General features: G+C 44.8%; 1 protein-coding gene across 15 annotated transcripts in view; it reads left to right on the top strand.

The window, feature by feature from the left end:
* Positions 1–25,594, top strand: part of KIF13A (kinesin family member 13A) — a 243,766-nt gene that overhangs the window by 158,983 nt on the left and 59,189 nt on the right. For all 15 annotated transcript variants that reach the window (XR_016234740.1, XR_011388751.2, XM_089334368.1 and 12 more), the window contains 7 exons: positions 1,229–1,363; positions 2,054–2,166; positions 15,299–15,410; positions 15,764–15,976; positions 18,047–18,157; positions 20,860–20,994; positions 23,049–23,179. Coding sequence is in view for 13 of the 15 variants with exons in the window: in XM_089334368.1 (XP_089190494.1) it covers positions 1,229–1,363; positions 2,054–2,166; positions 15,299–15,410; positions 15,764–15,976; positions 18,047–18,157; positions 20,860–20,994; positions 23,049–23,179 (950 nt within the window). In the remaining 2 variants the exon portion in view is untranslated. The remainder of the gene's footprint in view (positions 1–1,228; positions 1,364–2,053; positions 2,167–15,298; positions 15,411–15,763; positions 15,977–18,046; positions 18,158–20,859; positions 20,995–23,048; positions 23,180–25,594) is intronic.

Genomic DNA, 25,594 nt, shown 5'->3' with positions numbered 1-25,594 from the left:
AAATAGGAATGCTGGCAGATAGAAGTAAAATGGAAGAGATAGGAATGCCCGGAGATAGAGAAATAGAAAAAAATAAGGCCTCCCCTCAACATGGCAATGAGAGAGCTTGGATTCGGTCTGCCTGATTAGGGAGGTGGTGAGCACCTGCGGGCGGCTAGCAGCTTATGCGCCGCAGGTCACCGAAGACAGGCACGAATTAACATCAATAAGTCTCCCCACAATACTGCAATGAGAAGGCTTGGATTCGGTCTGCCTGATTAGTAAGGCGATAAGCACCAGCAGGCAGCTCGACCAGAGTATGAGCTGCAGGTCACCGAAGACAGGCACGAATCAACACCAATAAGTCTCCCCACAATACCGCAATGAGAAGGCTTGGATTCGGTTTGCTTGATTGCTAGGGCTTGTAAGCACCTGCAGGCAGTTCTAGCAGAGCAGAGAATGCGCTGCAGGGCACTGAACACAGGCACGCATCAGCGCCTAAAAACCTCCTCACAACATGGCAAAGAGAGGACCCGGATTCGGTTTGCCTGATTGGTAGGGCTTGTAAGCACCTGTGGGCAACTCCAGCAAGCAGAGCAGAGTGTGTGCCGCGGGGCACCAAAGACAGGCGTGTATCAACGCCAAAAATAAAAAGAAAGGGGGATCTGTGGGGAGCAACCCGGACTAGACTAAGTTACTGGAATTAAGACTTATTCTATGCATCTGCTCTCCCACAATATGGCGCTGAGAAGGGAGAAACAGCTTCTACACAGCTGCCTCCAGTTCAACCAATAAACTCTAGGACCTACTCCTGATTGGAGGAGAGCAGCGTACTCGGCGTGTGGGTAGCAGAGTTGGGATTGGTGGAAGAGGACTATAAAGGAGGAGAGAGACAACATGCACCAGGAACATCTAAGGGGAACATCTGAAGGAACACCTGTGCAGCCCCCGAGAGAGCCGGCCGGCGGTGTGCCGCTCCCCCGCGGAAGTGGGGAGAGTGGCTAGGGGGAACCGCCCTTCCACGGAGGTGGAAGGGTCGGTAGCCAACCCGGGGAGGGCCGAGCAGACAAAAGAACAGCGCAGGGTCCTGTGTCGTTCCTCCACGAAGACGGGGAGCGACAGAGAGCAGAGAGGTTTTGTGGAAGGCTGTAGGAGAGGCATCAGGGGGACCACAATGAATGCATACATCTGGTGCACAGGACTGTGTTCTTGCTTTACTCATAGGGTGTTCCTTATGCTTTGCCTCTAGGATATTGAGTCATTGATGTCTGAGGGAAATAAGTCTCGGACAGTAGCTGCAACCAACATGAATGAAGAGAGCAGCCGCTCCCATGCTGTGTTCAACATCATAATCACGCAGACGCTGTACGACCTGCAGTCTGGGGTGAGGGATTGGACGGAGCCTTTGGGGAGGGTGGAAGAACTCGAGGTGTCCACATGGTGAAGTGTTTCGTGGGTGGATTTGGTGGTTTGGCATTTCACATTGGTTCTTCTTGCTAGAGGAGATGCTTTTTTTAAATCATTTAATTGGGAGGGGGGGCTCCCTTTACATGTAATTTTTTAAATTGGATTTCTTGTGTAAACTTCCTAAAGATGTGATGATATCACCATAAAGTTTTTAATACATATTGTTTCATACTGAAATTGCCCTCAAATAAATATTTCTACTGCATCATCACTGAGGGGTATGAAAGAGGAAACCACAGCAATTGGCCTGAAGAACACTTTTCAGAAGAAAGGTTTACTGCAGACGTGCAGGGAGCCTCACATCCTGATACTCCCTCACAGCCCCATAAAATGCCCAGCTTTCTGACTCTTTTCTGGAAAGCTGTGTGTTCTTTCTAGGCAACTGCAAAACAAAATGCTTCCTCTGCACACCAATGGAAATGTTGACAGTGAAATCCATTGCTAGTTCAGGTAGCTCTTCTGACTGCTGAAAATCAGGAGAAGTTTACTGCATTAGAGTGAGATGGATAACTGGGGTTGCTGTGAATTAAAGTGCTAACATAGAGGCAGATGGTCATATGGCTTCTGCATTAATGTGTGTTGTTTCTCTCTTGTTTCCCACAACTAGAACTCAGGAGAGAAAGTCAGTAAGGTCAGCTTGGTAGACCTGGCGGGTAGTGAAAGAGTGTCCAAAACAGGAGCCGCGGGAGAGCGACTGAAGGAAGGCAGCAACATTAACAAGTAAGGCGGCTGGCGCGAGACGACCCACGAGGTGCAACCCTGCTAAAATGGCTCACATGTGTAGCTGTGTATTCATGTAATGCTGTGTAAGGTAAAATACAAATCACAACTTTGTAAATGAACTCCCATCTTCAGCCAACTCAGAGAGCTCATTCTGGAAAGAATATCTGCTTTGTATCCCTCTACAAGGTTATACTGTTTGCCTTGAATGCCTGCTGTGGGCCCAGTGATGCAGTAAAGGCTGAAAGACAGCAGAATGGCAAGAGACACGCGGGAGTTTGCTGGGTAAACCAAGGAGATCCGTGCAGAGGCCCCAGTAAAAGACTTGGCAGGAGGTACCCCAGGGTGACTCCTGACATGTAGGACCAAGTCCTTGCCTTCCAACACGGGGTGGGAGGGGCCAGAATTTATATTGAAGGGTAGACTCTCGAGCCAGACTGCCTGGGTTTAATCCTGCCTTTGCCTCTTACTATAGTGTGTATCAAGGGGAAGCGATTTTGCCACTCTGCGCCCCATTTTGCCCATCTGTGAAATGGAGATAATGATAATACTTTATAGGATTGTTGGCGATTAAATGCCCAGAGTGCCTGGTATATAGTGTGCACTGAATAAATATTGTTGTAGCTGTTATTTTTATAATCAGCACAATCTATCATTATTCCAAGTTCAGCAGAAAGTAGTTTTGACTAGTTATTATCTATTCCTGTTGAGCCATCATTTACACAGAACCTAACAAGAGGGAATATATTTAAGAACATGTTGATACTGCTTGCATTTTAAAATGTTAGCATATCTTGATTTTAGTTCACAAAAGTTAGAAAATTTGAAGTAAAATATTGCACCCCCCACCACCCCATCAGACAACCACAGCCATATTCACTGGGAAAGACAGCTACTTTAGGGAGTTAATCATCCAGTCTTCCTGTCTCCTGCTCTGATAACAAAGGATTTTACTCTATTTCATGATGAGACTTTGTAGGATCCCACGCTGGCACCGTTGCTGTGGGTTCCAAAATTAGTTCAGGCAAAAGGACAAGAAATGCAGAATTGGGTGAGGGAGTAGATACCAAAGACAAGATTGTCACCCCTCCTGGAGGCTCGCCAACCTGTGCTGAGCTGTGTGACCCTTCACCTGCCCGCTGAGCTTGTCAGATAATACTGGGAAGTTCGTGCAGGGGCTTGTGAGAACTTCTAGCATACGTGTGTGACTGGCCTCAATGTAGAGCAGCATGGACTTCCAGTGAGCTCTTGCCAGTGCCAGGGCCTGTTCTGCACGCTCTCTACGCCATGATTCATCTGATCTTCACATCCGCATCAGGAGTTGGGGCCTCTAATTCCCATTTTACAGATGAGAATACTAAGGCAGAGAGCTGTTAGGTAACGTGTCTCAGGTCACCACACTCTAAGTACAGATCTGGGATTTGATTGCACGCAGGATCCAGAACCCAGGATCAACCACTAAACTGTCCTTGAGGTCGCCACTTTCCATGTGCCTAAAAGAGTCTGTTGAATACTTTTGTCCCGGAGTAGATACTAATGGTGCCACCCTTAAACTTAGATACCCTATTATGTCATGGCCCCACGTGGACTAACTACCCCAAGGCCATGTGATAACATGGTTCAGATCCTCTAGCAAGTGATTCTTTTCTGTTAACTGCTCACTGAGCAGAGTGGAATCCTCTTGGCATCCTACTGTCTCTCTTAATTTATGTACTAGGTCTTTTACAAATGAGTGGAGTGTATTCCATACTGCTAGTTTGTGGGATAGGACCAGGGTTCTTGATAACCTTCAGAACACTTTATTTGCTCAGTGAGGCTCAAAATAGGTATTTTTATCTCTGGGAGCATAACAGGTATTTTCAAGACAAGGAAACTGATGTTTAGAGTCACTAAATAGCATAAATAAAATCCCAGGCCTCTAGCATGAGTCTGGCATTGCTATAGATGCTGAGAATGAAAAAGGAGTTTAGACTTTGAGGTAGGTAGAATAACACCTCCCACACCCAAATTTGCCCACATTCTAATTCCAAAAACCTGTGTGTAGGCTACCTTACAAAGCAACAGATTTCACAGGTGTAATTAAGTACAGGATTCTGAGATGGTGAGATTATCCAGGTAAGCCCACAGTAATCACTAGAGCCCTTTCAAGTGGAAAGCGAAGATAGGAGAAGTAGAGGCAGAGTGAAAGAGGGTGAGGAAACTTTGACCAGCCATTGCCTGCCTGAGGATAGAGGAAGAGGCATGAGCCAGGGAATGGGGGCATCTGTGGAGGCTGAAAATGACAAGGACACAGGACACAGGTTCACCCCCAGAGGGAACATGGCCCGGCCACCACTGATTTTAGCCCAGGAGGATGCATCCTGAACTGACCTCCACAACTGTGAGATAATACATCTGTGCTGATTTGCACATTTGGCACAGGGGTCAGGACTCTGCAGGATGAGAGACCACATCCCATGTCAGAGTTCTTGGTTTCCTGTCCTGACTACTCCTGAGTCCAGCTTCCTGCTAATGAGCACTTGGGGAGGCAGCAGGTGATGGCTCAGTCCTTGAGTCCCTGCACCCATGTGAGAGACCTGGATTGACTTCTAGGCTCTTGGCTTCAGCCTGGCCCCTGGCTCAGCCCCAGGTGTTACCATTGCAGCCATTTGGGGAATGAGCCAGTAGATGGAAGATATTCTCTCTCTTTCTCTCTCTCTTTCTCTCTCTCTCTCTCTCTTTCTCTCTCTGGGCCTTTCAAATAAATCAGTCCATCTTAAAAGAAAAACAGATTTTGGATAGGTAGTATGGACCTGCACTCTTTGGATCTGTTTTAGCAGATGTGTATCAAACACTGACTAGGTGTGAGAACATAGGAATGTGTGAGATGGGACTCTGGCCTCAGAAAGTGTGGAAGGCAGACCTTTGGGATGATTGTGTGAATACATTAGGGGCCACAGGAACTAAAAAAGTAGCTCCCCCCCATCCTTGGTTTCACTTTGCATGGTCAGTCATGAACCAAAAAATGTTAAATGGAAAATTCTAGAAATAAATATAAGTTTTAGATTGCATACTCTTCCAGGTAGTGTGGTGAAATCTCACGCCGTTTAGCCTAGGACATGAATCATCTCTTTGTCTAGTGTACCCATCCCATACGCACTCCTCATGTGTTGGTCACTTAATACACATCTTGGGCGGGCGCCGCAGCTCAATAGGCTAATCTCCCGCCTAGCGGTGCTGGCACACAGGGTTCTAGTCCCGGTCAGGGGGCCGGATTCTGTCCCAGTTGCCCCTCTTCCAGACCAGCTCTCTGCTGTGGCCCGGGAGTGCAGTGGAGGATGGCCCAAGTCCTTGGGCCCTGCACCCGCATGGGAGACCAGGAGAAGCACCTGGCTCCTGCCTTCGGATCAGCGCGGTGCACTAACCGCAGCGCACCAGCCACGGCGGCCATTGGAGGGTGAACAAACAGCAAAGGAAGACTTTTCTCTCTGTCTCTCTCTCACACTGTCCACTCTGTCAAGAAAAAAAAAAAAAAAAACTTAATACACGTCTCAGTTGACAGATGGACTGGTACTATCACAGTGCTTGTTGTCTTCAAGTAACCCTTACACTGTCCTTACACTGTAGCCTAACACTGTGTCACCCTCCCTACACCGTCCACTTCACTGCATCTCCTCCCACAGGCATTGGGGCATCCCACATCATCACAAAGGTGAAGACAGTACAGCATGATACTGTGAGAGACCTCAATCACTTAACTCTTACTACAATATTTTGTTAGAATTGTTCTATGTCACCGTTATTATTGTTCATCTTACTGTGCCTCACTGATAAATTCTATCATGGGTACCTATGCAGAGGAGCGAGCATGGTATATCTTGGGCTTGGTGCAAGTCACAGTTTCAGGCATGCACTGAGAGATATCCCCCATGGAATAGGGGGCCCTGCTGGACACAGGCAAGAACTCTATAACACAGCCCGGAGGAGCAGGGAGGGTGGCCCAGAGCAGACACTGCGCTTCCTTGGCTGTATAAGCAAGCTGTGTGATCCTTCTGTGCCTCGGTTTCTTCATCTGTAAGGTGTGGATGCAGAAAGCACCTTGTGAGTAGGATTCTTACGAGGATTTAATTACTTGCTTTTGGTAAAGTGTTTCGAACAGCGCCTACCACATAGGAAGCTGTATATGCAAATGTTTACTGATAAAGTAAAAGAAAACAATAAATTGAAACTACTATTTATAGTTCCACAAACGATTCTCGAAGTCTTTCCCTCTCTCTCTCTGCCCTCAAATAAATAAATAAATCTTAAAAAAAAAAAAAAAATCGGTTCCCGGTTGCACACTACAGCTAAGGAAATCCTGCCACGCTCCCTGAGCTCCCTCAGCCTCTAGTTGTGCTTCTTTGGATGCAGCATTAATAATCCTCTTAAGCAGACCTGTCAGGGACTTCACACAGACATCAGTGTCTACTTAATGGGCTAAGGATTTAGGAGCTTCATGTCTCCTGCAGCTCTTAAGAGCCTTAAAGCGCATGTTACCCCCTTCATTTGCAGCGTGAAGTTGCTGTGTGGCTGTGCTGCGGCATGTTCAGCGCTCAGGAGGAGAGGCCACCTGTGAGCCATCTGCACGGCGCCAGCTCCGCACCGGGCTGCTGCCGTCTGCCGGGTGGAGGAGGAGCGCGGAAGCCTTTCCCCTCTGCTCAGGCTGCTGCCTTCAGCTTCTCCAGGCACTCAGTTAGGTCACGGACCACTCTGTCCAAGGCCCTCAGGTGTTGGAAATGGTTGTGTTTTATTCTCAACCATGTCCAGTCACTAAATGCAAAAAATGTTCATCTAATGAATACCTTTCCCCATCTCATTTCCACTTCAGTTGCTATAGTTAATAACGAAGTGTATGCTAACGTGTTCACAAATGGATTCTTCTGAACCATAGTTATAGGGATATTCATATATGTTTCTTCTAGGATTGTGTCATGTAATTTGTTATAGTATAACTTATAAACATGGTATTTCTTTTTTATTTTAGATATTTATTTATATGAAAGGCAGAGGTAGAGAAGCAGAGGCAGAGAGAGAGAGAAGTCTTCCATCCACTGATTCACTCCTCAGATGGCTACAATGGCCGGAGCTATGCCGATCCCAAGCCAGGAGCCAGGAGCTTCTTCCAGGTTTCCCACATGGATGCAGTTGGGTCATCTTCTACTGCTTCCAAAGCCAGAGCAGAGAGCTGGATTGGAAGTGGAGCAGCCGGAACTCAAATTGGCACCCATATGGGATGTCAGCACTGCAGGCAGCAGCTTTACCTGCTACACCACAGCACCAGCTCCTAAACATAGTATTTCTAATATTCCATGTGACTCAGTCCCCCATTTTTCATCTTGAGTATTTTCTGTGAGTCTTCTTTGTTTCTTAGTACTTTCGGGGCCAGTGTTGTGGTACGGCGGGTTAAGTTGCCACTTGTAATGTTGGCATCCCATTTTCAAAGTGCTGGTTCAAGTCTCAGCTGCTCCACTTCCAATCCAGCTCTTCTGGGAAAGCAGTAGATACTAGCCAAGGTACTTGGGTTCCTGCCACCCATGTAGGAGACCCAGATGGAGTTCCTGGCTCCTGGTTTTGTCCTGGCCCAACCCCATGCATTGCAGCCATTTGGAGAGTAACCAGTAGATAAAAGATTGATCTTTCTCTGTCTCTGTCTGTCTGTCTGCCTTTCAAATAAATAAATAAATATCTAAAAACCATAAGAGACCTCATTTCAAATGGATATTGCTGAAATCACCAAACATGTGTTTGTATTGGGAGAGAATAAAAGTGGCCAGCTTGTGTCCTTTAATCAGGGTGAGGAACCTTGGAAATTTACAGCTTAGACATTTCAGGGTCCAATCATCTGAACAAATGCCTGGACAGACGTCTTTGCCATTAACAGGCAACCCAGAAAGGACAGGAAAAATCTGTTCTTTGGGACACATGCTTTAGGGACTGTGACAGGGAGACCCCAGTGTTTTTGTCAGAGCATTTGCACAAGCACTAGGTTCTGCAAATGGTCCTGGGGGAAAAAAAAAAGATCCCAGAACAAATAGTTTTGAAAAAGGCTACCTGTAAGTCCTTTGGAGGTTCATGGTACAAAAAAACTCTGCAGGAATGAATCCCATATAACTTTAACTCTTCATTCCCTGGACTTATATGATGGCAGAATTCTGGGTGTAACATGGAGATCTCCAGAAGAAACATTCAGCAGAAACCTTTTTGCAAAAGTTAGTATAACCGGGGGCTGGCACTGTGGCATAGTGGGCTAATCCAGCCTGTAGCGCCGGCATCCCATGTGGGCACCAGTTTGAGTCCTGACTGCTCCACTTCCAGTCCTGCTCTCTGCCAGTGCGCTTGGGAAAGCAGTGGAGTATGGTTCAAGTCATTGGGCCCCTGCACCCGTATAGCAGACCTGGAAGAAGCTCTAGGCTCCTGGCTTCAACCTGGCCTAGCCCCTGTTGTTGTGGACATTTGAGGAGTGAACCAGCAAATGGAAGATCTCCCTCTATGTCTCTCCTGCTCTTTCTGTGTCTCTGCCTTTCAAATAAATAAATAAATAAATAAATATTTTTTTAAAAAAACCTGAAAGGGAATGAGATTAGGAAGTATACTCATTAGATGAACATTGAGCTGACATTAGCCACTGGAAAACAATGTGTAAGGAAGTCACACACCATAGGTTCAGCTACTCTTTCTCTCCTGTTGTGTGACAGTGCTGTCCTTTCCCTGTGATTAACCACCCGTATTCTTATATGTTTCTCTTTACTCTTAAGAGATGGGGTTTACCGGAAAAGAAGCTGAATTCAAATCCACTTGCTTCATAGTGTTTCCAGTAGTTCTCTCAATGCCAAGGAGTGCATTCTGCCGTAGGCAACAGAGACCAATACAGTGACAGTGAGATGGTGGGCTTATTCTTCTCTTGACACAAGTCGTGCAGAGGCTGGAGCAGCACCTCAGAAACGCACACAGCTCTACCACTTTAGTCCTCCCCAGCTCCAGATGGCTCCACTGTTTCAGGCAGTGGGTCCACATCTGTGGTCCAGACAGGAAGATGAGGGGGAAGAAGGAAGGGCAAAGAAGCACAGGCTTTTTGAGCTATTAGGAGAACAATAGCTTTTTCAGAAGTCCCATCCTGTAACATCTATATGTATCTCCTTGACCAGAACTGTGTTTCAGGGCTACTCCAAGCTACACAGAGTTTGGAAAATAGAGATTTTAGCTTAAGATACCACTTCCTAGCAAAATCAGGAACATTCGGTGTGCCTCATAATATCACTGAATTAGTCCTTTTGGACAGAAGTACGTGCTCTGTTCTCCTGTGGATTCTAGACTTGGATTAACTCTGCAGATATTTACCTGAGTGCTTTCGGCAAGCCAGGCAAAATAGTTGCGTGGAGGACTGTGCATGACAGAGTGGTGGGTGATCTCATTCTAAATAGAGAAACACTGAGAAATACACATGCAATAAATACACATGTAGTTAGTATGAAATGTGTGTGAAGAAGAGCACTGGAAAGACAGATAAAATAACCTGCATGAAGTCCATCCTAAGCAGTAGGAATAAATCACGTCACATTATATCCACTCCCCAGGGAGCAATCTCACAGATAGTGTTTTAAGGGAAGCTATATATTTGGGGGAAGGTGCAGAAAAAGCAAAAGCAAAAACAAGTTCAATTACATCTCAGTTGTTTATCAATTATATTAACCAGAGCACATTTTTTTTAATCTTTCTGCATTTTTTTACCTTTTTTAAAAATTATTTTTGGGGGCCAGTGCTGTGTTATAGCTGGTAAAGCTGCTGCCTGTGGTGCCAGCATTCCATATGGGCACCGGTTCAAGTCCCAGCTGCTTCGCTTCCAATCCAGCTCTCTGCTGTGGCCTAGGAAAGCAGTAGAAGATGGCCCAGGTCCTTGGGCCCCTGCATCTGTGTGGGAGACCTAGAAGAGGGTCCTGGCTTCTGGATTTGGATCAGCTCAGCTTCAGCTGTTGCGGCCATTTGGGGAGTGAACTAGCAGATGGAAGACTCTCTCTCTCTCTCTCTCTCTCTCTCTCTCTCTCTCTCTGCTTCTGCCTCTCTGTGGCTCTGCCTTTCAAATGAATAAATAAACCTTTAAAACGATTATTAGAGACAGGTAGAAAGAGAATTCCTATCCTGGTTTACTCCCCACATGCCCTGGGGCTGTGCCAGGCTCAACACAGTCGGGAGCCAGGAACACAATCCAGGTCTCCCACATGGGTGGCAGGGACACAGGCACCTTAGCCACTAGGCCAAATGTTTGTCCCTACTTTCTTTTTGATCCTAAATTCTCTTTTATTATAGCCAGGTAGTTTTTATTTTGAATTTTTTTGTCTTGAAACATAGCTATCTATTTATAAATGTCATCCCCTAGCCCAACACCTCCTTCTGTCCAATCAGCTTCAGGGAACAGTGCCAGAAGGTTAGTGGTTAGTGGTCTTGTCAGATTTTTGCATCCCCGGAAATAAAATGCCTGTTAAAATGTGTGACCTGTTGTCCAGCTTTCATACTTTGCACTTTATGTTTTGTGGGCTTAGCAGCCCCTGGATCATGCCTGCTGGGTGGTGGCATGAACTGCCTGTATCCAGTGGCCTGGTCATCGAGTCCCACTCACCCCCACCCCCATATGTCTTTTTTTGTGTCAAGGAGATTATAATAGGTTGAGAGTTCTTGTTTTGAATGTGTGCATACTATTAGGTGAAAGGGAATGGCTTCTATTTATTATCTATTTCTCTGGCAGTTAAATTTACTGAACAAAGCACATGGGAAACTGGAGTCAAATTGCCATTGTACGTACCCACACGACTCCACCTCCCTGCTGCTGGGGCATTTAGAAGCTGTGCCCAGGGAGGAGAGCAGAAAGACATCTTTGTCTTCCAGGCATCTTAGGTCCAGCAGGTGAGAGAAGCCCTGTAAATTAGACTGGCTCAATTCAGACTAACAATAGAAAAGCAACCAGAGGCTTGTTAGCATGTGTGTCGCACTCTCACATAGGAGTATTCAGGAATGAGCAGCCCAGAGAGGTGGCTGGAACTCAGGCTTCTGGACCCTGCTAGGCTAAAGGAAGGAAAGAGGGTTTGGAGTTACTGGGTTGGGGGGAAGGCAAATTATGGTAAAGTGACCAAGAAAAGTGGTAAAAAGGATTGTTCATTGTGCAGATTTAAATTGTTGCCTTCCTCATTGATTGGAGTGGTTCAGAGCCGCCTTCTTGCAGGTGCTGGAGAGAGAGGCTTCTCTACAAAGGGAAATATCCTTTCCAAAAGGAAAACTTTTGCCTTGTTTTCAGTGCTTTTACTGAGTCTGCTGACTCTCAGTGGTTCTTAGCTCTAAATAATCCATATGCCAAGGAGGCATATTTTTAGGGTAGCATATTCTGGTACCCTCCCAGAGGGTACAGATGGACACTGTACAGTGGATGCTGATGACAGTGTATCAGTCTATCCTTTTTCTCTCAAAGCACTATTTGGTTTTATGTTTTGCTGTTTGGAAGGCCAGAAACTAGGGGCAGGTGTTTGGTGCAGTGGTTGGAACACCAGACCTAAACCCCAGCAGCATTTTTATGATGAAAATTTTTGGAAGAAGGTGGAAGCTTCACGCTGAACCTACATTGGCTGTAAGTGAGAGGGGTTCATATGCCTAAGTAGGCAGTGACGTGCCTGGGGCTCAACTACAGGGATCTCAACTCAAGGCTATGGCACACACCCAGGAAAGTGGAACAGTCTTTTTTGGGTTTGGGCCAGTAGCTGTTAACTGCTTAACTAACTAACCTATCTCTTCTGCTCTCCAACCTTTGTAATTAAATTTAGCATCTCAGAAATTTCTTTTAGCCACCATAAAGTCACTAATATTGATTTTTAGTCACTGAGCACTTTATATACTTTTTTAAAGATTAATTTTATTTATTTGAAAGCCAGAGTGACAGGGGATGAGAGGCATAGAGAGATCTTGCATCACTGGTTTACTCCCTAAAAGGCTACAACAGCTGGGGCGAGCTCAGGATGAAGTCAGGAATCAGGAACTCCATCTGGGTCTCCCACTTGGGTGGTAGGGACCCAAGTACTTGGGCCATCCTCCTCTGCTTTCCCAGGCACATCAGTAAGGTGTCGGATCAGAAGGGGATTCGGTTGCTGTTGCCGCAGGCAGCAGCCTGACCCACAGCTCCATGATGCTAGCCCCTTTATATGAATTAAATAATTGCAGCTGCTCTTGAATAATGAAATATCTGAGATGGTTCTGTTGCCAAACAACCCCCTAAACATTGTTATAGAACCCCCAAACCTGGGTCTGCCCGCCCGATGCGCAGAAAGCCTGTCACTGGCATCGGGGTGGTGGAAGAAAGTGGGTATTTATTGCAAAGGATAGACCAAGGAGCCCGGCAGCTATTGCTTAATTCCCAGGCTCCCTGAGGAGTTGGGAGTGAAGGTTCTTATAGATTGAAATTGGCACTGGAATCCAGGTTCCTATTTGGTTAGTGATGCTTCTTATCTTCCTTTGATTGGCTGGCAATAGCATGCTATTCCAGGAATTTATGATGGGTAGGTGGACTTCAGTTGGTTGGGGAGGTTACATGTAAGTGGTAATTACCTTCTGCCCCAGACCTGGAATTCCCCTGCCTGGGCCTGGAATTCTTGTAAACAAACCCCTCCAGTCAGCACTGGCCAATAACGTTTTATCTATTGGAGTCTGTGAGTTCAGTAATTAGAACCTTGTAGGATCAGCTGTCCGAATCTCTCTGTGCAGTGAATTCCTTTTGATAAGGGACAAGGCCACCTTGGGCTGAGGGACACAGACGAGAGGCCGGGTCCTGCATTTACATTATAGAGGTTCAGTCTCAGTTCAAAGAATTGTTTCCAACCAGAAACTTTATTTCAATAGTTGTAAAATGTGAAAAAAGAAAACCTATATTCTCTATTAAAACAGAAAGCTGTTTTTAACTTATATTGAACCTCTGCGTGCCTCTGTCTCACGTATGTCACATGCAGTTTTTTCAAGGTTGTGCACCCACCACCACATTTAAAACATTCTCATCACACCCAAAGGGAACTCTGGTGCAGAAGTCATTCCCCACTGTCCCTCCCATGTCCCTGGGCAGTCACTGCCTCTCGCTCTGTCGATTTGCCTGTTCTGGGTATTTTGTATAAATGGAGCCATACAAGATGTGTCAGTGTGAGTTTCCTGGTGCTCCCGTGACAAAGTACCATAAACGGAGTGGTTTAAGACAATTTATTTTCTCATGATTGTTGAGGCCAGGAGTCCAAAATCCAGAAACCAGCAGAGTTGGTTTCTTCTGGGCACTCAGGGTGAGACATTTATTTGACACCTCTCCCCCAGCTCCTGGTGGTCGCAGCAGTCCTTGGTGTCCTAGGGGTTAGAGATGTGCAATTCCAGTCTCTGCCTCTGCCTTTGCATGACCTTCCAACAGGGTCAGCAGTCATTGCATTTGGGCCCCTCCTTATACGGTACAACGTCATCTTAACTAATTACACCCGCTAGTCACTCTGAGCTTCTGTGGGCCTGAACTTGGGGGAGACACCGTTCAACCAAAGAGAGTGTTCTTTTGTGTTTGGCTTCTTTCTCTTAGTATCATTTGTCAGGGTTCATTCACGTGATAGAATGCATTAGAACTTCATTCCTTTTTATGGCCAAATAATATTCCATGCTGGGAATATGTATCCCTTCATCATTTGATAGGCATTTGGGTCGTTTCTGCATTTAGTTTTTCATGAATAATACTGCATTGGAAAATTCGTGTACAATTATGTGGACAGACGCCTTCATTTCTCCTGGGTTAGACTTGTTTTAAATCTGTCAAATACAGTGTACATATTCATACTACTTTGTGGGGATAGCTGTTAGTTGGTAAAATTCTGGCTTATTTTCTGCCTCTTGAATTTGATTTGTATTTCAGTGATTTTTCAGTGTGTTTCCTTTGTAGGGAATATATTTTTCTTTCCTTCCAACTTATTTGATGGAAATCTACTGTTAACATTCAAAAGAATGCCATCTAGCCTTTCACCTGTTGTCTGTGCCCCTTTTTGTTATATAAATAAGCAGTAATATTTCATGCTTTAAACCACTCACCAAGCACTTTGTCCTTGTAACACTGCTCTCCATCCTGTGAAACCAGCAGGGGCTGCTGGTTTCTGACTGGTAGATTCCAGATTCAAGGAAGGCAAAAGATCGATTGGTATTAAACTGTGACACAGAGGATGTCCTTCACTCCTTGGTGGCACAACTCTATTGTTTTTACATTGTCTCCAGGGGGCAGAAAACATGTCTCAGCCACCAAAGAATACTTGTTACCCTGAGCCAGGGATTCTCAAAACCACCCAAAGGACCTGTTAAGGCATAAATCGCTGGGTCCCACTGTAAGTTTCTCATTCAGTAGGTCTGGAAAGGAGCCTAAGAACTTGCATTTCTAACACGTGCCCAAGCAAGAAAGCTGCTGCTGGCCCCGGGGCCTAGACAACTAAGTGTATGAGTCACGTGGGAGTCATTCATCCAGGGCTCCTCAAAATGTAGTGTGCACATGAGTCACCCGGGATGCCTTTGACTGCTCCGAGTCAGTAGGCCTGGGGCTCGCGACAGATTCTAACCAGCTCCCTGGTGATGCGGAAGGGTTGAACGAGTAGCCATGTGCTGCCCTCTGCTTGGGTGGTTCTATATTTTTGCACAACTCTAGTAACTACATTGAAATAAACTTGCCAGCTTCAAGCAGATGAACAGGGCATACCTCCCAATGTGTAACAGAGTGGGACTCTGCAAGTTACAAGTTATTCTGGGAAACAGAGCAGAATGGTCCAAATCTTTTAGCCATAATATTTGGAGTAAATTAAAATAAATCTAGTGTGGTCTTTCAAATGTGTTTCACAGGTCCTGTGATTAAAGACAGTAGATTCTTACAAGGATTCTAAATTTGTTCTTTTAAACTCATGGAGTTCTTTTTTGTTTCTCTTTTTCACAGTTTCTTGGCACATTAGTGGAAACTTGATTGTATCAATGTTAGAGCCTTATTATTTTACATATTTAATTCTTGTCACCTAGAAGGATTATTGCTTTATGAAAACAAAATAAGCATTCTATAAAAGTAATTTTTCACTTTCTCTCTTGGCAGATCACTTACAACCTTGGGGCTGGTCATATCCTCCCTGGCTGACCAGGCAGCTGGCAAGGGTAAAAACAAATTTGTGCCTTATCGAGATTCAGTCCTCACTTGGCTTCTTAAGGTAATTCATTGCTCTAGTGTCTTCCAGCTGAACATTGGCAGTTGCAGATGTATGTGCTGAAAGATGTGTGCAAGCCTAATACAAGAACTGTCCTCACATCCTAATTCCTAGGAACACGAGATGAGGACTGTCTTGTTGCTTTTTACTCCACTGTGATGTTGTTCAACAGGTGTTCATTGTGGTGAATGTGGAGAGGCTGCATTACATCTTGTCATAAGTATCTGTGAAATACAGACCCACTTCCACATCAGGCTTTCTTCACTGAGAACGTCACGCACACGTGTGTGTTGCTTTTGTTGTTTGTGTTGGGCACGGGATGGTCTTCCTGAGGTGCTCTTTGAAATGCTTTGCAGGACAATTTGGGAGGCAACAGCCAGACCTCTATGATAGCCACCATCAGCCCAGCAGCAGACAACTATGAAGAGACCCTCTCCACGTTACGATACGCAGATCGGGCCAAAAGGATCGTGAACCATGCAGTTGTGAATGAGGACCCCAACGCAAAGGTCATCCGAGAGCTGCGGGAGGAAGTGGAGAAGCTGAAGGAGCAGCTGTCCCAGGCTGAGGTCAGTCAACCTGGTGCTCCGTTGTTCTGGAAGCCCGTGATTTGCGTGTCTCACAGGAAAGGGTGTGCCGGCTTGCAGTGTTAGGTCGTCTGAGTGTGAGTCAACATTCCACTGTGTGTTGGCTGTGCCGTAGGCTAAGCATTGTGGAAACCGATGTGAGTAACACGAGACTTCTGTCCTAGCAACTTAGAGTCTAGAAAGCAAATGACTCTTTGTTTTAGTAACTCAGTTGGCCCTTGAACTTCCAAGTGTGTGTTTTCATTGGCATTGTAGGCCTTGCAGTTTGCAGGGAAGTTACTTGTGTGTCCTCTCCTTATGCAGTCATAGAGCTAGCATGACCAAGGATAGCTAAATATAAAGAATAATTCAGAAATCTCCTTTTACGTTTTTACTTGTATCGTCTCCTGGTGGGAAACAAAATCAACATTTCTCCATCGTTACCATCTTTTCAAACCTTTATGACCACATACTCTTACAGACAAGTGGTGCTTTCGGGGTAGGTGAGGGAGCTGAAATGGAGGCCACTTGCCTTTGCTAAAGTCACACGCTTCCATAGGCCAGGACTTGTGTGGCCCCGACACGTCTGAGCTCTCATTTCTCCATGCTTCTCTCTTCTAACCCCACTTGAGCTGGGAGGGTATTGAACTATGAAAAATAAAAGTACTAACCATCATGTATTAAGCCAGGTACTGTTTAAATAGTTTCTATCCATCAGCATATTTAATCAAATATAATCAATAGATCAAACAGAAAAGAGGCAAATTCAGGGATCTGAATAGTCTACTAAATGGTATAAACACTGTAACTGCTTATTCAGATATCTCTTCTTGTAGACTTTGGGCTCAAAGTGCAGAACATGGTGTTTTTAAAATTTTTTTAAGCCCTAATATTGGTCCAACACTGAAAGTAGAAAGCACTTAGCACAAAGGCCTTGCACAAAGTACATGCTCAAGAAATGTCATTAGTTCGACATAATTAGAGAATCTGCATTTAGCTCATCAACTCTGACTTCTTTTGATTGATATAAAAAAGGATAACAAAACACCAAACAAATGCTGATAAACTCTTTGACAAGACTCATGATTCTAGGATCAAAATAAAGTGGTTCTGCAGTCGGTTTGTAGGTAGATAATCAGCCTACTTCCTCCTGTCTCTGAATTTGCATTTCCACTGTGACCATCTCAGGCCAGGTGCTGGAACAATACCTGGCCACAGGAAAGAGCAAAGGACCCATGTAGATACATCGTGAATTTTCTCATGTGTCCTCCTGTGCCCCATACTATGTGTTGCTGTCAGGTCTGTTAATACTGTGAGACAGGTTCGCTCATCTAGCTTCCAGCTTTCAGATCATCACCCCTTCAGCTGCTTCCCCATTCTCTGCCATCTTTCTTATTTATCGGTTTTACTCTGAAGGGGTTCATGTCACCACTATAGAATCTCAGAGCACATTGTTCCCAAGTAAAGGCTTCCCCCAAATTGTTAAATTGCAAATATTTGTGTTTAGACCCATTAGTCATTCTGAACAAACCCAGAGAACTATTGCTCTTTTAACCAGATATCCTGCTTCTGAGTGAATACTAAGTATGCTAAATGTGTTACCTTTGGTGGGAGAAAAGTAGTTTAAGGGCCCAGAGCAAATTTTAAAATAAATGAGAAGAATCTTCACCTTTGCTAATAGGTTAATATGACCCTAATGTGTGTGGTGGTGGTTGTATGTGTGAAAAATCCATCTGCTTAATAATCTTTTTTCCTACCCTGATATTTCAGTGATGAACTAGCTTCTTCCAGGTCTTTGCATGTGAGCTGTGTGACAGATGGAGTGCTAGGATCTGGTCTCTTAAACAGGAGCAGCCATGTCTCTTACATTTCATCTGATTAATAAAGGTCTGAAACCCACCCCAACAGTGTTTGAGTTAATTGCTCCCCACCAAACACTTGATACCTGCTGAAGATGGACAGGAGGTGATTGTCCTGTGTGTGTATATATACACACACACACACACACACACACACAATGTTGGGGAAATTCTGCAAGTCCGATGTCTCTGGTTTTTTTTTTTTTTTTTTAAGGCCATGAAGGCCCCCGAACTGAAGGAGAAGCTTGAGGAGTCTGAGAAACTGATAAAAGAGCTGACGGTGACCTGGGAAGAGAAGCTGAGGAAAACAGAAGAGATCGCACAGGTAGCTTGATGGTTTAGGCCTAGAATGTTGTGATTCTTTTACATTTGCTGTCCTTTCTGTGTAGCCACCTGTCTTTGTGAAGAAGTCTTTAAAAGGCCTCACTGTGCTGAGCTGGAGACTACAGGGAACAGTTTTAGGCACAGACTCTGTGTCTTCTCTCAGCTTACAGTCTGGGCCATGTGTTAACTAGGAGTGCTGGAGAGCACTGCATGTGACAGGCATGGTACGTGAAGCGTCCTGCTCTTCACATTTTGATGAAAGTTTATCCTGTGATATTTTTCTACAGTTGCATCTATTTTTGCTTTTACAGTTTTTAAAAGATTTATTTGTTTATTTATTTGAAAGGCAGTTACAGAGGGAGAGAGAGAGATCTGCCATCATCTGATTCACTCCCCAGATGCAGTCACTGCAACCAGCAGGACTTGGCCGGGCTGAAGCCAGGAGCCTGGAACATCATCCAGGCCTTCCACATGGGTGCAGGGGCCCAAGCACTTGGGCCATCGTCCACTGCTTTCTCAGGTGCATTTTGAGCTGGATCAAAACTAGAGCATCCACGACTCAAACTGGCACTCAACTGAGATGCCATTGTCATAGGTGGTGACTTACCCCACTGTGTTACAATACTGGCCCCTGTTCTGTGATTTTTCTAGATCATCTGTCAATCTGTGAGGCTAGCGGATTGTTGGTAATTTATAACATGCAGCATGCCATAGACTTTTTGATGTGTTTGAGTCTTGGGTTTATTGGAAAATGCTGTATGAGTTTTACTTGAACCATGAAGCAAGGACTAAGTCTGGTGGGGTGGGTATGTTAGGACTCTCTGCACGTCGCATTTTGTGAACATTTTATTCTCACTGACCACTTGGAAGTACTGGACCATCCCCGTCTGGCAGCTTGAAGTGGTCACTAGAAACCAGTGTAGCCTTCTGCTTATACAAGGTAACTTCAAAAAGTTCATGGAAACTAGCATTTAAAAATGTTTGTTTTGGTGCAAAAATTTTTTGAAGTTCATGCATAGTAGTTCCACAAAACACATTTTCCATAACCATTTTGAAAACTTGTGTGTTTTCAAATTTTTTGCATCAAAATAAACTTACTTTTTATTTCCATTTTTCCACAAACTTTGAAGTATCCTCGTATGTTTTTTTTTTAAATGTCACTCACACACGTACCCAACTCCGTATCTCTCTCACATTGCTTATGTTTTTCCACAACACTTAACACCATTGAAAATTCAATATGTTGGAGACAACGCTGTGGCATAGTGGGTAAAGCTGCCGCCTGCAGTGCCGGCATCTCATATGGGTGCTGGTTCTAGTCCTGGCTGCTGCTCTTCTGATCCAGCTCCCTGCTGTGGCCTGGGAAAGCAGTAGAAGATAGCCCAAGTGCTTGGGCCCCTGTACCCGCTTGGGAGACCCGGAAGAAGCTCCTGGCTCCTGGCTTCAGATCGGCACAGTTGCGGCCGTTGCAGCCAACTGGGGGGTGAACCAATGGATGGAAGACCTCTCTCTCTCTCTCTCTCTCTCTGCCTCTTCTTCTCTCTCTGTGTAACTCTTTCAAATAAATAAATAATCTATTTTTAAAAAAAGGAAAATTCAATATGTTAATATCTTGTCTTTTTAAGGTCTGTCTCCTCCTGCTAGAATTTCAGTTTTCATAAAAAGAAGGACTTCATTATGTTCTCCAATGTATTCTCAGCCCTAAGTCAGTACCCACCACATTATACTCTAATAAAATATCCCTTGAGTAAAAGGATGACAAAGGCAGTTGACATTTGGCATAGCCATTTGAACACTTAGATCGAACTCTGAGTGCCCAGGTTTGAGTCCCAGCTGCAGCCTCCTGCCAGTACAAACCCTAGGAGGTATCAGTGAAGATCCAAGTGACTAGGTTCCTACCATCCATGTTGCAGAGCTGGATTGAGTTCCTGGCTTCTCACTCAGCCTGGCCCAGCCCCAGCCATTGTAGGCATTTGGAGAATGAACAACAAATGGGAATGTTCTTTTCTTTCTTTCTCTCCCTCTTGCTCTACCTCTCCTTCTCCATCTGCCTGTCTCTCTCCCCCTACTCAGATTTTAAAAAGAAAGAGACAGAATGAATAAATGAATGAATTCGAGGCCTTCTGCAGTCTGTTCCTCCAGCTTCCCTCTCTCACTGCTTTCCCAAATTTGCTAGAGATTCTTGGCTCCTAAAATCAGCCACTATACTGAGAATCCGTACTGTGTCCCCCGTGTCTGTTCCCAGGACACACTGTCCTTGTCTTGCCACTCCCCCCACCACCCCGTTTTTTTCCTGTTGAAATTCTTCATGCTTCAGGAACCATCTCAAATGTGTTCTTTTCCTGAAACTTCCCCTGGCTTAACCCATCTCGGTCCCCTTCCTTTGGAGCCCTGCAGCACTGTGTAGCCCTCCAATGCCACCATGCGCTCTTCTTTTGGGTTCTAGTTATGTGATTTTTGTCCCCTATACTAAACTGTTTGCTCCTTAAGGGCCACAGGGGGTCTGCGTCAGCCTTAGTTCCCCTATGTCACTGTCACGAGGTGTCAAACATTGTAGGCCCTCTGTAAAGTTGGTTGAGCTGAGTAAAATGTGTCATTCCATTGGCACTGTCCCCAGAAACAGTGACTTACTCTTTCCATGGATACATCTTATGAATAGAGCAACAAATACAGTCTCCTGCTCTTGTCTGTTTTTGTGCCCAGGAGAGACAACGCCAGCTTGAGAGCATGGGGATTTCCCTGGAGACATCTGGTATCAAGGTGGGGGATGACAAGTGCTACCTGGTCAACCTGAATGCAGACCCTGCTCTTAATGAGCTTCTGGTTTATTATCTAAAGGTAAGGGAGCACATGAGTAGATGCCTGCAGTCCTGATTCATATACAAGTCCCAATGGAACCCAGCTGTTTATCTCCATGATTTTGGTTGTAGTATCCAGCCCAACTCTCTCTGCAGTCAGATCACCACTGAGAATGAAACACAACTGTTTTGTTTCATCCTGGAGCGGTGCATTCGGGGCTGATTTCCTGCAAGAGTTTCACAGGGGCAAGAGTGGGCAATTAAGAGTATCTAGGTAATTCCTGGTGAAGGCACCAGGTTTGAGGCCACAGGAGTCTGAGAATTTCTGAGTTCAGCCACAAAGACCCTGAGAAGCCCTAGATGTTCTCAGTTTTGCTTCTGAGTAATTCCAAGACAATCTCAAGATGAGTAGGAGCCCACGGCAGACCCGTGAGCAACATGTGACAAGTCTCTCCCAGGCTATCCCTTCTAAACCCACCCCTCAGGAAAGAACTTCTGGTCTGACAGGGACCCTTCAAGTGTGGAGGTGGGACTGTGGCCTCCTGGAGTAGGCACTTTGGCCTCAGGGTGTGTCACTGACTGTTGGAGAGAATATTGCAGTGATTCTGAAATTTTCTGGCTTCAGGACCGTGTATACTCTTAACAGATGCTAAGGACTCCAGAGAACTTTTGTGTTCTGAGTTATATCTACCTGTGTTTACTGTATTAGAACTTAAGACCAAGAACATTTTATGCTACAAACATAAGCAAGCATTCAACCATTGGTCTCCAGAGCTACGCCATCAACCTGTATTGCAGAGCCTCTAGAAAGCTTCACTGTATATATGTGACAGAGAATAAAGACATAACATCAAGTAATTTTATCAAATTGCTTTAACCTCACAAACCTCCCCCTCCCAAAAAAAGGTCCTCAGAAACCATAGGCATCTCAGACCACACTTTTTGAACTGCTGGCTTAATTTTTTTTAAGTGAGAAAGAAGACCTCTGTTGAAAAGAGGGCACCTGATTGACGTTGAGACCTGGGACTTGAAGGTAGCTTGCATGCACTGCCCACACACCCGAATAGCAGAGTGCAGAGGGATTAGCCACTTAGGAAAGGTTCGGTGCCATGTTTGGGATTCTGATCTGCCCAGTGAATTATAAAATGCAATGGAGAATAAGCAGGAATGGAAGCAAAGAGCCTCACTCTTCTATGATCCTTTGCTTCTACTATTTTTAGAGACATGAACGTGGTGCAAATAGCCTCTGACTTACTGAGAATCCACTAATAGACTTCTGGTCTGTTCTTTTAGGGAATGACTAAGGGGTAAAGAAATGTTTCCAGAATGTTAATTTTGTTAGATCAAGCCTTATACTTCCTCTGTTGCATAGATAAGGGTCAATAGCATAGTGGTTAAATGATATTTAAAGAAGCAGGAAAAATTTGCTGTATGAATACACAGGGGATGAACAGTGACGAAATTTCCTGTAGTCCCAATGCTCATACGTCTGAGGTTCCAGGTATTTAAAATCACACTGATCCATACATCAAACAACCCACAACCTTCAATGCTCTGTGTAATATTTGTATTGGAAGCTCAGCTATTTTTTTTAACATTTTTAAAGTTACATATTTTCATATGAGACTTTCATGAAACCATTTGCAGCAGTTCTTAAATTTATACAGTCATTTTCAAAATACTTTCACTGTTAACTCAGATGATCAAAAAAAAACCTGTCGAGTGGGCCAAATAACCAGTATTGTGCTGGTTCACAGAGAGTGAGCCAACATGCATGTGGTCACGTAAGTTGACCAAGTCAAAATCAGAACTCCTGGTATTCTACTCTCAAGTCTGATTTCCTTATGTTGTAAAGCAACATTTAATCACTGTTGATCAGGGTATTTTTTTTTCATAATGTTTAAACATTTTTTAAAAATTTCATGTGTTATGGTAAGCTTTTGACCTTGAATACTTGAGATTCCGAGAATCTCCCACCTGATTCATTTAATATTTTTGTGAGTATGCTGCTGGGTTATTCAGATTGATTGTGATAAATTGCTGTTGAGTAACTTACACACGTGGATGTTTCTTTGTTTCCTAACCTCTTTCCAGGACCACACCAGGGTGGGTGCAGATACCTCTCAGGACATCCAGCTGTTTGGTATAGGGATTCAGCCTGAACACTGCGAGATTGATATTGCCTCTGATGGTGATGTCACTCTTACCCCAAAAGAAAATGCAAGGTAAGAACAAGAAACAGCTAGCGTGTCTCCTTTTCAGAATGAAAAGGCTGCCTCTGTCTGCTTGCTAGCTTCCGTCACACAAAGTTGAGGACGCACTGGGTCCCCCAGGGTAGTGACTTTCTGATGGTTGTGGAGAGCAGCATTTAGAGAGCAGCAGCTCTGCTGTCTGTAAAGTCTCAGTCGCCGGAGTTGCAGTGCCCCTGCAAAGGAGCAGTCTCATATGGGAGTCCTAGTGCCCCGTATTCCATAGCTCTTAGCTTTATAGTTCCATAACAGTCAGCCCAGCTAATAAGATTATGTGGGAAACATAACTTATTGAAAAATTAAAAGAGTAATATAATTTTTCTCTACCAAACTTCACCTCGGGGCCAGCGCTGTGGCACAGTGGGTTAAAGGCCCCAGCCCTTAAATGTCCATATGGGATGCTGGCGCTGATTTGAGTCCTGGCTGCTCCACTTCTGATCCAGCTCACTGCTAATGTGCCTGGGAAAGCGTCGGAAGATGGCCCAAGTCCTTGGGCCTCTGCACCCACATGAGAGACCCTGAAGAAGCTCCTGGCTCCTGGCTCCTGGCTTTGGATCAGCTCAGCTCCAGCCATTGCAGCCATCTGGGGAGTGACCCAGCAGATGAAAGAACTCTCTCTCTCTCTCTGTCTCTACATCTCTGTAACTCTGTCTTTCAAATAAATAAAAATAAATCTTTAAAAAAAAACTTCACCTCACAGTTCTTTAGCAAATTAGACTTTAATTATTCTCCTCCAATTACTCATTTTTAAATGCTAGCAAAACCTCTTTAAGTGGAGGAAGTTATGAGAAGACTAATATTGTCTACAAAAACTATGGAGGGCTTTTTATCCACCCTAAGAAAAAAAAAAATAAAGGCCCTACTACTATGCTTTATGTCAAAAGATTTGTTGATTAGTTTTTTTAGATTTATTTATTTATTTGAAAGGCAGAGTTACAGAGAGGAAGAGGGAGAGACAGAGAGAGAGAGAGAGAGAGAGAGAGATCTCCCATCTGCTGGTTCACTCCCCAAACAGCCACAATGGGTGCAGGATCGTAAGGACTTGGGCCATCTTCCACTGCTTTCCCAGACGCATTAGCAGGGGGCTGGGTTGGAAGTGGAGCAGCCAAAGCTGCAACGTGAGCCGGTGCCCATATGGGATGCGGGCACCTCAGGCAGCAGCTTTACCTGCTACACCACAGCTCCATCCCCAATGAGCTCTTTTAATAAGCAGGAGACCCAACAGACTCTTTTGCAGTGTGCAAGTTCAGCCTACTGACTGCACTGTGTTGACAGCCAGCAAGTGCAGTTGGTAAATGCTGCTCTGTCGAAAGACCACCGGTCAGTGTCCACTGGGTGGAGTTGCTGCTTCTCTGAGACCTGTTTCGTCTTCTTCTAAGAGGCATAGGCCCATACACGCCCAGAGACACAGTGCACGCCCGGGACTGTGTGATCATACGGTCCAGCAAAGGCTGGTGCTGTGGCCTCCCCAGTCCCCGTTGTTTCTTTGTTTATACAGTTTGTCTGATAACAAACAGGACTTTCAGGATTTAAACCTCCTATTTGTTTCTTGTTTGTCTCCAACTTTTCATAATGGAAAATTTGAAGCATAAAGGTGGAGAGAGTAGTATAACAGTCTCCCATGTATCCATATGCGGCTTCAAAAAATGAGTACCTCATATATAATTTTGCTGTATTAATATGCCTTCCACATCTCCTTGTCTATCCCCTCTGGATTATTTTAAAGCAAATTCCAAATATTATAACATTGCTTTCATAAATATCTCAGCATGTATGTCTTAAAAGATGAAGGTCCTTAAACACAGCTTCAATACATCCAAATAATTAACAATAATCCCTTACTAATCATCATGTATACAGTGCATGTGTACATTTCTCTAATGATCTTGTAAATGATCTCAGTTATTTCTTCTAATCAGGATCCAAATAAGATACAGGCATTGTTGTTTTTTAAATTTCTCTTAGATCCCTGTTGACCTGTAGGTTTCCCCTTCCCCTCCTGTCTCAGGCTGTCTCCTCTGTCTGTTTCTCTCTGTATGTGTTTTATTTATTGAAGACACCTCTCTAGCTGTTGGCACTGGAGTCTCTCATGGCCAGGATTTCATTGCTACGTCTCACGGCTTTGTTTAACACCTTCTCCTGTCCTCTGTTTTTCCTAATCTGTAACTTCCAAATGGGAGCTGGATCAGCCTCATCCCAAATTTTGACAGAGTGTCCCTGAGGTAGAGTTTCCTTTCATGTCAGGCTGTCACCCTTTGGGTGTTTCAGTGGTGGTCACAGATCTGTCACTTCTCCAGCTATCAATTAGGACACTCTGTCAAGAGGAAGCTGCCCCACGTCTCTCTCGGGCGGCCAGGCCTGAGTTCTGTGCCCTCCTGCCCACCTGACATT

Source organism: Oryctolagus cuniculus, chromosome 5 (genome assembly GCF_051225735.1).
Source record: "Oryctolagus cuniculus isolate XC-2025 breed Fujian yellow rabbit chromosome 5, ASM5122573v1, whole genome shotgun sequence".
Taxonomy (NCBI): Eukaryota; Metazoa; Chordata; class Mammalia; order Lagomorpha; family Leporidae; genus Oryctolagus; species Oryctolagus cuniculus.
This window is presented reverse-complemented; position numbering and strand designations above follow the sequence as displayed.